This window comes from Carassius carassius, chromosome 50, assembly GCF_963082965.1.
Source record: "Carassius carassius chromosome 50, fCarCar2.1, whole genome shotgun sequence".
Lineage (NCBI taxonomy): Eukaryota > Metazoa > Chordata > Actinopteri > Cypriniformes > Cyprinidae > Carassius > Carassius carassius.
The window spans coordinates 7,166,725-7,180,313 of record NC_081804.1 but is presented as its reverse complement, the minus strand read 5'-3'; the positions used below and the strand labels follow the sequence as shown (position 1 = coordinate 7,180,313).

The window sequence follows — 13,589 nt, the reverse complement described above, 5'->3', positions numbered from 1 at the left end:
CACACCACTCCAGTCATCAGTTAATGTCTTAAAGTAAAATGCTGCATATTTGTAAGAAACAAATTCATCATTACAGTGTTTTCACTTTAATCTGTCGCTTCTGGGCACGATTCCATCCCCTGTTGTCTAACATTCAAATTCACCAACTTATTCATTTAAAGTTGTTTTGGACAGTATTAGCTTATGAACAGTGCATATTTGCATATTTCTCTCTTGATCCAGACGAGATTACTTTTTCTCTAGAGAAAGCAATATTATGGACAGAAGACTACTATTTTAGCCAGAAAAAAAGGGTGAAGTTATGAATCAATTTGGTTTTTTTTTACAAACACAAAACTTTTCACTTTACAAGATGTTAACTGATAGACTGGAGTTGTGTGGATTAATTTTCCAGATTATTGTGGTGTTTTTATCAGCTGTTTGGACTTTCATTCTGATGGGACCCATTCACCAAAGAGGAACCATTAATGAGTAAAATATGTAATGCTAAATTTCTCTAAATGTTCTGACGAAACAAACTTATCTACATCTTCAATGGTCTAAGGGTAAGTAAATGTTCTGAAACTTATAATTTTTGGGTGAACTATTCCTTTGCGCAGCACCAGTTTTCAACACTGACGATAACATTTTTTTCTTGAGCAGCAGATCACCATATCTGAATGATTTCTGAAGGATCATGTGACACTGAAGACTGGCATAATGATGCTGAACCTTCAGATTTGCATCAAAGGAATAAATTACATTTTGAAAGAAATTTAAATAGAAAACAATTATTTTAAAGTATAATCAAGTATACTTTAATAATTTTTTTATTATTATTTTTTTTTTTAGTAATAGTGTATATATCTATATAATCACTAATTTTGCACACTAAAAACCTGCTTCTTTAAATTTGCCTCCTCTAAAGCATCTACAGCCATCAAGCCATCATAGCAGCACTTTTGCACACACATATTAAGAAAATTACTATGAGAGATTTGTACACACCTCATCAAACTTCAGTTTAGCTATTTTTGATCTTAAAAACATGTTCTGAGAATAAACCTAACCTGATTGAGGTCTTGTGGTTGCTTATGACCACTGTTGGGAACGTTACTTTAAAAAGTAATTAGTTATAGTTACTCACTACTTGTTCCAAAAAGTAACTGAGTTAGTAACTGAATTACTCTATAATAAAAGTAACTCGTTACCAGGGAAAGTAACTATTTGCGTTACTGTTTAAAAAAAAAAAAGTTGCTATATGTCAAAGAATTTGTATTTTTTTAGCAGTTTTATCAAGTCAGTTGAAATGAGTAGAACAGACTGGTGTTCGTACATAACTTTCGATATTTATTGCACGTCAACAGACAGCAAGAGTTTTATCCTGCACTTCAAATATTATCTTTGTAAGAAAAGTGTTTTTGGCCACTAGCTTTGTAGATGCGTGTTTCGTTGTGAGATGCTTCATTAAATTAGAGTTGCTTACAACGGATGTCGACAAAGTCTTCGCTCCTGGACATAATGTACACATTACATGTACGTTCTTGCCTTTGACCACAATGAATTTGAAGTAGTGCTTATATCTCCACCTTGAAAATGCCAACTTTTCATCAGATTGCTCCTGACTCGCCATCTCTGCTGCTGCTGCGAAGCTGTTGCTTGTGTGTGTGTGGCGCCGCTGGCATGTGTGCTGGCATGTGTGTAAAAACACTGGCTTTGATTGGCTAGCATGAAACACATGACTCTGCCTTAGCCAATCATAATCGCTTATCTCGTTATTAACCCACCTCCTCACTCGCTGTTTGAGCCAGGGTTGCGTTCGGATTATACAGTTTATTCAATCAATGCATAGTAACGCACCGCATTTAACGTCCAGTAATGTTAACGGCGTTGTAACGATGGGAAAAGTAATTAGTTAGATTAACCCGTTACTGAAAAAATAACGTCGTTACCTAACGCCGTTCTTTTAAACGCCGTTATTCCAAACACTGCTTATGACCAACAAGCCAACTTTTCAGACAACCTGATGACAAGTCGTTTTTGAACATATGTAGTTTTGCAAATACCAAATGTATAGAGCCATACAAATAAATAATAAAATTTCATTGCTCTAACCAAAACAGAAGGTAATATCGTAATAACCACAAGGTGGTTAAAAACTGAAATGGTTAAAGTGAGCCCTTATCATGATACTTCTTAGCTGTCTTTGCTGCTTTTTTTGACTTGACAGGTTACAGATCCAAAGTACCTCTGGGGCATAAAATATTTACAACATCCAATAAATGCTAGATCACTCTCAAGACAACTATCAAATCCAAATCCCAACTAGTAAGAGTTATGATGGGTGATTAGCGGCCTGACATTTTCAACTTTCAAATGAATTGAGAGTGTTTAGGTTACACCCTCATTCATTAAAAGTAAGAATTTAAAAAAGATAAGCTAGACTGCCTATGTAAAGGTTAGCTGTTTAAATGCACCCTAGACCAAAGAGCTCCAGAGACATCGGAAAACTGAGTTTCTGCACAGGACAGACCTCTGTGCGTTCACAGCTTTTTCCAGGAGTGCTCATCTCCTGCGTTTCTAAGCTCCTCTGTCTCATTAAAGATGTAACCATGACCTTTCCTCATATTCACAAGCAGAGTGTGCATAAACATTGTCCTGTTTGCACTAACGTGTGAATGATTTAGCAGCAAGCTCAAGATGAAGTTCCCTGCATGTGTTGGACATCACTCTTCCCAGCTGATCAGAGACCTTTACATCTCTTCAGCAAGCAATGGCTTCTGTATCTTTCCAAAACAAACCATAAGCTTATGGAAACCCAATCATATTCTTACCTCGATGAGGAAGTCTCCAGTCCGCAAGCCAGCTTTCCATGCCACCCCTCCCTCATCCACAGACTCCAGATACTGCAAGGCAGGGAACGCCGGGGTCGGAGTGAACTCCTCAATGGGAGTATCCGCTAAAATCCAGGCCGTGCCAGACAAGACAGAACCAAAGGAAAGAGATTGTAAAGATCAAAATACAGTGTGCTAGTTTTATGGGCCCAGATTAACATCTTAATGAAGACAAAACACCTAATTATATATATATATATATATATATATATATATATATATATATATATATATACACGCACACACACACGCACACAAATACTGTGTATGTAAATATATAATTATTCAAAATACATATTTATAATCCTCTCTAGTCTATGTTTAAGCTTGCTATTACTCAAAAACATGCTGAAAATAACATGCTTTTACATTGATTATATATATATATATATATATATATATATAAAATACCATTCCTATGAAAACGGATGGATAATGAGTGTGGCTAAACAAGAGCATCTGTTCTGATGATACACTGTGCAAGCTGCAATGCATCCATCCAACCAAATCAAAAATGAATGCAGGAGTTGGGACGTTTATATAACCAGAGGAGATGCATGCATGGATGTCACCGCTGCCAGTGTGGGGAGAAGCACTGGTCTGGAGCCTGACAGAATGAGGGGCATCACAAGAACTGATGCAGATAGCAGCCACGGTGCACCACTCGCAACTTCAAGGGATCTGTAGTGCACTATAAATTAAAAGCGTTGCAGCTGCATTTGGGAGGAGACATTTAGTGTGTATCTTAAGAGGGGAATGCATTGCATAGTTAAAGGTTTGTTGAAGTAAAAAAAAAAAATGATGGATTTGCGAGTGAATTAAACACTTAAACCACACTAAGAAACAGCTGGACTGTCAGAATCAGGAAGCCCTTGAGACAAAGTGCCAGCAGAGCCCTAATGCAGTCAAACACAAGCCAAGCACATGGAGCAGGGAGTGGGTGGGGGGTCCGTGTTCACGCTTCACAGATTTGACAAGCCCACTTAAATGCATCGCAGTCAAGTGATGGACACGCTGACACCAAGAGATGCATTCATCAACTTCATCCAGAAGTTGTTGACATGGATGCAATTCATGCAGCTTAACCACGCAGGCACACGAAATCAAGTGCGCGCGCAATGACGCGCTTTGAAATCAACAGAAATGACGTAAAAGAGGACAACACGAGCGAGGGTTAAGAAATAGCGTGAAATGAAGGACCAACACAGTTTGATGCTCGAGGGTGTAAAGCATGAAGTGAGGAGCAGTTATGATGAGGCGGCGGTCACAACCATGAGTCGGTGTTTTTTCCTACCTTTCGCCCCTCTCAGCACGAACCCGAATCCCTCGTTATCCTTCTTCTGCAGCACGACCGTCTTTTCGTTGATAACGCAGTCGCTGTGGAGAAATTTCCGCGCATAACGACCGTTATTACAGCCTATCATCCTCATCATCGCCACCGCCGCGCGCGCGGAGTGATGCTTCATCCTGACAGGCGTCGGCTGAGCGGAATTTATCATTTTTACGACGAAGAGCGCGATGTTACGAGAGTTGTAACCGTTGAAAAAAAGCTCAGCGCCGGCTTTATCTGTCGAAGAAGGAACTGTGACACCGGTTAAGAAAGGCAGAGCCCGGTCGCCGGCGAGAGAGCATGTCGTAAGCGCGAGACATATCCGCGAGATGAAGGATGAAAATCACCAGAGGAAAACATGAGCGGTAATCTTGGAGGAATGGTTATGGGAGAGAGAGAGAGAGAGAGAGAGAGAGAAAGAGACGGCTTACAGTGCCACGGAGAAAGAGAGAGCGTGTGAAAGAGAGACGAAGAATGTGTGTGCGCTCGCGCACTGGCCTTGGATAAGCGCGCCACTAAAAATAATTTGATGTGTCCATTACTGATTAGAATCGTAAAGAATTTAACAATCCTGATTTCTCTTAACGATCTCGGTTGCTTAACGCTCGTATTTACGATTCTTTTAGTAATTTGTGAATAATAAATTGGCCTATTTGGAAATATGTATCTAATCGAATTTAATACCCTCTGATATCTGTTACCAAATGATGAGAATGAAACTGTTTACACAGACTTCTTAATTCTCAGACTTTTTAGGGGGAAAATGGTCCTAACTATATTTTAAATAAAAATATTTTTAACATTCATTTCTTTTCATTCACACATTTAGGTGAACTATTTCTTTAACACAAATCAAATCTAATTCGTGGGTCGAAGAAATTCACTAAAAGTCTTTCACATCCAATATGAGTTATTAATTTACATTTCTGATTGAAAATGTATTTATTTGTCAGAGACCATTTCTTGTTACACTATGGTGATGGCTGTCCAGAATGACACCAAAACATCTTTGTGACTTACTTCCTGCCTAGCACCATCAATATCCTTCCCCAAAACACTAGCCACAAGTAAGCATATCAATTACTGACCATAGAAGGCACCGGAGATATCCAGATATATGCTATTTGAATATGATAGCACTGAAAAACAAATGTTCTCTCTTTCCCTGAAGGATAAGAGGGCTTACCATCTTTTAGTACTAAATCCAGTCCTGGAAATTAAGCAGGGGTATTTAATGGGTAGCGAATTGCTCAAACTGTAGCTCTCACAAAGAGCTGGAGTCTCATTTCCAGGCCTGTGAAATTTCACAGAGTGTCCCTAGATCAAATAACAAATCAAACCCTAAAATAATCAATGAAGGTCATGAAACCACAGCTCTAGTTTGCTTAATTTAACTGCATAAAATGCACACAAAAAGATCTTGAAGTGTTTATAATCCCATAAAAACTGTAGCTGGCATATTGATAAAATAGGCTTAACCTGTGATCACAAGATTGACTGACTTACCTCATAGTCTTAACTACAAGATAAAGACTTGAAATATTCATTGAAATATTGAAAGAGCTCCAAGCTCAAAAGGCAGAGTGCTGACTCCTGAGGAATGATGCATTGTTGTCATAGCAACATAATCTGCTTTGAAGGGGACACTGTGGCGATGTCACAGAGCAACAAGGTCATTAATATCCCGGCCTGTTATAAGGAGGAAATACTATTTGCTCATAATGCACTTATACTTGCGTGTGATCTCATTTCAAACATTCAAACCGCTGTACATCATGCAGCGATATTTATACACCGGTGTGGATTAGCTGTTTAACGGAAGCTAAATAATGCATCTTAAATCAGATCAAAATCTGTTTGGATTTATCCTACCAGAAAGTTTACAATGGAATCCATTGTTAGTTCATAATATCTAAAGAATAAAAGCAGTGTGTCTGCAAAAGACTGACACAACTAGCAGTTATCTTATGTGTATCTGTGAAAAGTTAACCTAAAAGCACCCGTGTCCTTCTGTACGGCTGTCACTCAAGCTCCATGCAGCAGGAAGTAGCCTGCACTGCATTGCCATGGATTCTCTGTCTCCATGACAACCAGCTCGAGCGAGGGGTGTGTCAGCGGGGTAGGAGTATGGTAGCCGGATGCAAGAGGATCTGTCTCTTTTTTGTCTTTTTAAGTTCATAGTACAACAAAAACTATTTTTAAAGAAATAATATTACCCCTATATAACAGAGTTATTAAAATTCAATACCTTTAAATAATGTTACTAATAAACATGAATAACATTATAAAAATCTTATTTAAAATAAGGTTCCCAGACTCCACAGAGAACCAATGATTTGTAGCTAAATTAGTTTAAAATGTGCAGATTTACAGCCACATATTATGACATCATAATGTCAAAGAGCGTTTGTGTGTGTGTGTGTGTGTGTTTGTTTGATTTTTAAAATGCCATCAAAGTGTCTGCATCACGCAGTGACGACCCCAAGCTCGAGTGTTGGTTATATAACTGACCATTTAAAGAGTTTTCACACACTTCAAACCTTTTTTCCCCTGTGAATAACAATGTGCTTGTGTGGCGCTTTGTGTTAAATCATAGAGGGGCTGCAAAGTTTTGGGAAATGATGGTATGTGTGAAAGAATGCGCAGGTAAATGGATGAGTCGTGCTATACTTTGATACACTTACAAGTATACTTATTAATTATCACTGGCCTTAACTGATTAATCAATCTTTTCAGTTTGTTTTTTGCTTATACTATATTAATCCAGGGAATTACACCACCTCTCAAAAGTTTGGGATCCGTAAGACTTGTAATGTTTTTTTTAATTTTAAATAATGCTCATCAAGGCTGCATTTATTTGATCAAAAATGCAGGAAAAAAAACAGTAATCTTGCAAAATGTTATTACAATATAAAATAATGGTTTTATTTTAATTATATTTTAAAATAGAATTTATTTCTGTGATGAAAAGCTGAATTTCCATCAGCCATTACTCTAGTCTTAAATGTCAATTATCAATGTTGGCAACAGTTGTGCTGCCATTTTTTTTTTTTCAGGATTCTTTGATTTATAAAAAGTTTTAAAAAGAAGAGCATTTATTCAACATATAAATCTTTTCTAACAATATCAATCTTTGCTATCACTTCTTATCAATGTAACACATCCTTGCTGAATAAAAGTTAATTTCTTTCAAAAAGAGAAAGAATACAAATTAACTGACCCCAAACTTTTGAAGGGTAGTGTATATTGTTAGAAAATATTTCTATTTTAAATAAATGCTCTTCTTTTTAACTTTTTATTCATCAAAGAATCCTGAAAAAAGATATCACAGGTAAAGCAAATGCATATAAAATATATATATTTAGGATTTTAAAAACAACCTGGCCGATTTCTTTACGTCTTAGGTAACCTTTTTCGAACTGTACGCAAGAGAGGGCCCATTTCAAACTACCATCAAGTATTGAACCCGACAGACTTAAAAAAAAAAAAACACGGTCAGAAGGTTTAGAAAATTTTTAATTCATACCTTGATGCATCAAAACTGTCATAAGATCCCACAGTGTAGTGTCGAAAGAGCTTCCTTCTCTCTGATCGGTCTGCGCGGGCATCTGTGAAGACATATTCACAGACATTTACTTTAAATCACCCCAATTATGCAATATTTCAACGTTGCATAGTGCTCAGAATCAGTGCCACTCAGAAAGTGCCATTAAATCCCTTTTTATTCATATTTTCACACAAAACAAAAGTTTCTTCCTAAAAACGTGACCGTGTTCAAGCACTGACTCAGCAAACTTTGAACATTTCAATTTCATTATCATCACTTTCACACCGAATATGAAATGTGCAAAAAGAATAAAAATAGAATTTTTGCATAATTGCATAAAAAAGCAGTCTAGTCACAAATTTGTATTACTGTGTGCCATATTTCACATGGTCCCAGGTGACATTTTTTAAACATATTTAATAATTTAGACAACGTGATACCAACTGTGCTCTAGAAAAAAAATGTATATATTAAATAACAAAAGGTGCTTACAGTTTCACCAGACAGAACCTTGGCATGCAGATTGTCACTGACAAACTATACCAGCATGACACACACACACACACACACACACACACACACACACACAAATAAATAAAATGAAATAAAATCACATTTCTTGAACACATGCCATAGGCTAAAAATAAATCCACAATTTATAACAGTGAACTCACCAACTATAATACCTTCCCTGTTTAATTGCAACCAAATAAAAGCTCTTTGGAAGACAGGGACCATTTGGCCCATAATGGAGCCAAACTAGACTAGTCCTCCAAGAGAACTCAGGTCAAATATTGAATGTGTTTTATGGAAGGAACCAGGATAAGAGCCAACAAAGCTAATGAAGATACTTTATGTCACAGAAATTAATCGTCTATCCTGCTCCATTTTCGTTCTTTCAAGGGGAGCATGCGTTCTAGGTCGTTCATACACCAAAATGTTTGTACGACACTAAAATAACTGTTTGCAAAAGACTTGTACAAATGAATAAAAAACACTGGATTAACATCTGAATTCAATCGAATCACCTTAATTTTAAGTACAGCCCCAAAAGTGCACTTATGTAAGGACCGCAAATTACATTTAAAGAGGAAGGACACCCATTAACGGTTGCACAACTAGTGATAATACAGATCCTGTGCAACTGTGTACACATTTATCCATTAATGAGATTCTCAAGGAGTTTGTTCTGCAAGCTACAGCTTCTGAAAACTGCACCATTTGAATTGTCCTCTGCGGTTCTGTTGATACACGATGATATCAGTAGTCAGGAGGCTGCGTGGGATTCAACACTTTCCCCTTCCAACCTACTCACTGGTTAGCTGTTAAAGTTACAGACACTCAATTCTTTGTTGAGCTGAAACGTTTTGATGTTCAAACAAAAAGGAGGTTTAGATTCAGCGCAATTCTACAGAGACATCCGCTCTATCCTGTGACTGCTAATGTGAGATGTCCTCCCCATCTGTCAGTTGGTTCAAATAAATAAAAATGCGGTATAATTAATATTTTAGTTGATCAAACTGTTTTATCAAATGCGCCCATCTAGGGAGGTTAAAATTCAAAAATAGCATTAAAATCGGCTTTCAAAAATGAATTCTGAAAAGTAAGCTTTTAGCACTCTACAGCTTATATTTTGCTTTCATTTTTGCCATTTATACGGAAATTAATCAAATAATATTGAGGTCAGACTGGACGTGGTATGATGCATCTCATCAAATGAGTAAATCAAAACTGAATCGTTTGAGTGTGCAAGTGAATCATCACACTCTAAGCCTTGACATTGCCATTTATAAATGTGTTTTGCCAGGTTGTGCATTAAGCAGTTTTGAGCAATACATGATTTCTCATGCATAAAACTGAACAGAGGAATTTGATATCAAAAGATATAGACATTATAATTAATTGGATGAATAAAATGGCCACCACATTAAGTGCCATCTCTTTTTCGTTCTCTTTCTCACATCCTAATGGAACACCCTGTCAGTTTTCTAGCAGCTGAGTCGTCTTTCAAACAAAAAGCATTTTGCACATATACACAGAGCCGCATGTACTTGACACAAGCGCTGTTCCTCCATGGACAGTGTGAAGAAAAAAGTCTATTTGACATGAGGGCAAGCAGCAATGACAGTTGCTACAACACCAGATTTCAAACCCCCAGGGGTAACTAGCTGTGGTTCACTTGATAAAATTCATAAAGATGCACAACTTGAAGAATGCTAAACTTTAGAGAGTCAGAGCGCACCACTGGGGGAAAAAAAAAGTAATAACTATAATAATTTGTTTTACAACTCTACGACTTGACCACAGTTTCTCACTCAGTTCAGTACAATTAAACTTTATTTGATTTGTCATCTTTGACAAAGCTTAAACACGACGGAGAACTGAATTCGATTGAAAAATGACCACAAGACCATTTGGATATTTTACTACAATTTGTTTGCATTAACTGTTCAAGTCCTCTGAAACTGACACAAAGAGACACTAAGTCATGAGAATGCACGGTTACTTGAAAAACCAAGTGAAAAGACTCAAAACACAAGAAAATAGCCTACTAGAAAAACTAATTTTTACGGCATAAATCATAAACAACTGCAACTGACACTTCATCGACAATAGAAATCGTTCCTATATAATTGCCCACACTGCAAATAAGAGCGCAGAGCAAACCATGCAATTATTGGCCGCACAAATCAGTAATTCATCACAAAACTCCTCAGTTTGCAACATCCTCAAATCAACATACCTCCAAAATGAACCTTCTTCCTAGATCTGCTAGTCTCGTCCATTGGTCCCCTTTAGTTCACCCCCGAGTCAATCCGAGAAACACTCAATTCTCCTTGCCTGAGGGGGGATTGCCACTTTTCTTGATCCCTCAGGCCCTGACGCCTAACTTCCCATCTCCAAAAACTCTCGCGTCTCCTCGAGCGCTCAGGTGAGAGCTGACCATCAGCACCACACAAATGGAACAGAGAACCGTGGCATTGGAAAAGATGGTATGTAAGCTCTGTTCTCAGTGCTGTGAGAGGGAGAGAGAGTGTGTGAGAGAGGAAAAAAAAAAGATGCCACAAAAAGAGGAAAAAAATCTTACTAAGGCCCACTCCTTAGCAACAGGGTTTGTACAGTGTAGAGCATGTTTCCATGGAAATATATCAATCAGGAATGTGCATGAGTGTTGCTCAGAAAGGTTCAAGAGACTTCAGCAGAATACTTGTGCTGTTACTAACCAGGCGATGTTGGATTTAACTGTAGTCGATGTTGAACACTACACTAGATTGTCAAGCAAAGCAGCATGTGTGATGCATCTTGGCTAGTTGTTGGATTCCCTTAAAAATAAGACAGATTTGGGCAACAATCTTCAAAAATTTTGATTACAATAATGTTAAAAGCATCGCCATGGGAAATAAATCAGCGGTCTTTGCAACTATTCGAAAGTGCTTTACTTGAAGCAGTCATGGATTTCAAGACTGCCAATGACTCCCATCTCAACATAGCATTTCTCACCTTTATACACTGCCGCCCTGCTTCTTTTGCAACACTAGCAAACATGGATGAGATTCAAAATGCCTCAGGTTAAGCTTATACCAAACACAGCTAGCATTTTCACCTCAGATTCCTGCTAAAATGTACTAAAATTGATCAAATATGTTGCAAAAACAAAATTATTGGAAGTAACATAAGGGATAAAATCATGCAAGCTAAAGATCCAGTTTTGCCACAAAATACGTATTTGGGTCAATGGCGTGACATGCATTTATTGTCCTGGTCTATTAATTTATTTAATGATATCAAAGGGAGGAACCCCTGCAAAATGTTATGACTGTCTGTCAAGGTCTGTCTACTAAAGATAATCTGACCTTTTAACCACAAGACACGGTTAGTTTTTAAATGTACAAATGTCGAAATCATAATTGAATAGCATTTTACCTTAAAAACTTTTGAATATGTATTTATTTAAAATGTTAATAAATATATTTGAATTACAATTAATCAATTAATAAAATAATTATCCTAAGGATCTTTGAAAATTCAAAAGTTTTCTTGAAAATTTTATAAAAGTTTATTTAAAAAAAAAAAATCATCATGAGTACATTTTTTTTTTTTTTGACATTACTTCAACTAGATTTTTCCTTTCTTTATTCCAGACACTGTTATTGACTTTCTCAAAAATTATGCCAGAATTATTTGAACATTCAAATCATTTGAAAGAAACTGGGTCCACTGTTCCCTTAATGCTGGGTTCTTTGGAAAGCTGAACAAGGTTATCTTTCCATCACAACCAAAACCAACAACTTCAGTTACCCGAATGAAGCATGCTAATGGACATGCTCTTGCTCTCACTCTGGTTGCTCTGTACATGTGTTCTTTCATGAGAAGTGCCCATACAAGGAATTCCACCCTTTATGATGTCATACAGGGCCATAAAAAAATAAATAAAATAAAAAACATCCATCATACATCCAGCTCGCTTTTTGAATCTTTGGCCATGTTTAGCATGAGAATCCAACTCTTTAACAGTGTAAATAAGTCAGAATGCATGCATTAGGCATCCCCTTTTACTTAAATACTTTCTCGTATAACAAAGACAACTAGGCGATTAACCTAAAAAGTATAAACACTCTGGCTGGTTTCAAGCTGGTTGAAAATCAATATAAATATGTGACGATTTCAATTGGTTGAGATCTTAAACTGTTTGTGATACATTTGGGAGTGGGGGTTTATATTAATTTACTTCTGAGGGGAACTGTCTGTCAGAACTGACTGAGATTTTCTTCTCATCTTGCCTCTGTATAATGCATAATAAAGTACAGCTGTAACAAAGCAAACAATGTATCGCTGCTGTTCCATAAGTGCCACCTGCTGTCAGAGAGTGAATCTGCTTCTCCTTCAGTCCATCTGCTGTTTTTGTTTGGTGTAGATATGTTTTGTGAATTATAGTTTCACAAAGCTGTAGTCAGAAAATTCAGATTTTCTTCAAATTTCAAAATTATACAGTCTAACTTTAATTTAAACCAACTAAGCATAGCAACACTGGCTCAACCAATAGCTGGAGTTTGGGGCAGGGCTACTTGTTTGTCGAACCAATAACAGACAGACTATTTGAAAACTATTTTATTTTACAATTCAGCTCTGAAATCACACACTTCACTTTAATAACAGCATTTAGGTTAGCCGTACAGATGCAGAAGCACTTACTGTGCTGCTGCAGCACAACCTTAAGGCAAATGTCATGTTCCATCACATGACGGGTGAGATCTTACAGTCTGAGAGCTGAGTCAGCCAGACTCTCGCCCTGAATCACATGGGCTAATGACTCTCAGGCCAAGCTGTTGTTCACCAAACCTTCATTCTGCTCACCACATGCTGTCGTGCACAGCTCTCCATTTGTTTAGTGTACTGTAGCTGCCAATAGCTGTCTTACTGTATATGTTCATAACCAACAATCTGGACCACAGCAGAGAATTGTGTTGGTGATTTTAAACTTAAGCACGATTGTAGATTAACAACAGGATTTGGATAATTACATTATGTCAAATGCAATGCAAGTGTGTTGCAATGCAAAGCCTTTTACGGTTACTGTTATAAAGGTTTGGATGTGTTTCAATGAAGAAAACACCTGAACGCCTCTATGAAACTTGCACCACACACACATACAGGGCTGGAAAAACACACAGTAGCTGCACTGATGTGGAAGGCATTCATTTGGCCCAAAATAACAACTCTCAACAGAATGTTGCCCCTGGCCCCTTCTGCCAGTTTGCAAGGCGAACATTGAGTGCACTTGCAACAACAACAACAACAACAACAACAACAAAAAAGAAATATTAACACACATTTGCTC

The 13,589-nt window shown here is 37.3% G+C and overlaps 1 protein-coding gene across 3 annotated transcripts in view; it reads right to left on the bottom strand.

Annotated features, from left to right (window-relative positions):
* Positions 1-13,589, bottom strand: part of LOC132133746 (SH3 and multiple ankyrin repeat domains protein 2-like) — a 77,855-nt gene that overhangs the window by 23,672 nt on the left and 40,594 nt on the right. For all 3 annotated transcript variants that reach the window (XM_059546683.1, XM_059546680.1, XM_059546681.1), the window contains exons 13-15: positions 7,730-7,811; positions 4,168-4,250; positions 2,814-2,938 (exon numbers count right to left, since the gene is read on the bottom strand). In XM_059546683.1, coding sequence (XP_059402666.1) covers positions 2,814-2,938; positions 4,168-4,250; positions 7,730-7,811 — 290 coding nt within the window. The remainder of the gene's footprint in view (positions 1-2,813; positions 2,939-4,167; positions 4,251-7,729; positions 7,812-13,589) is intronic.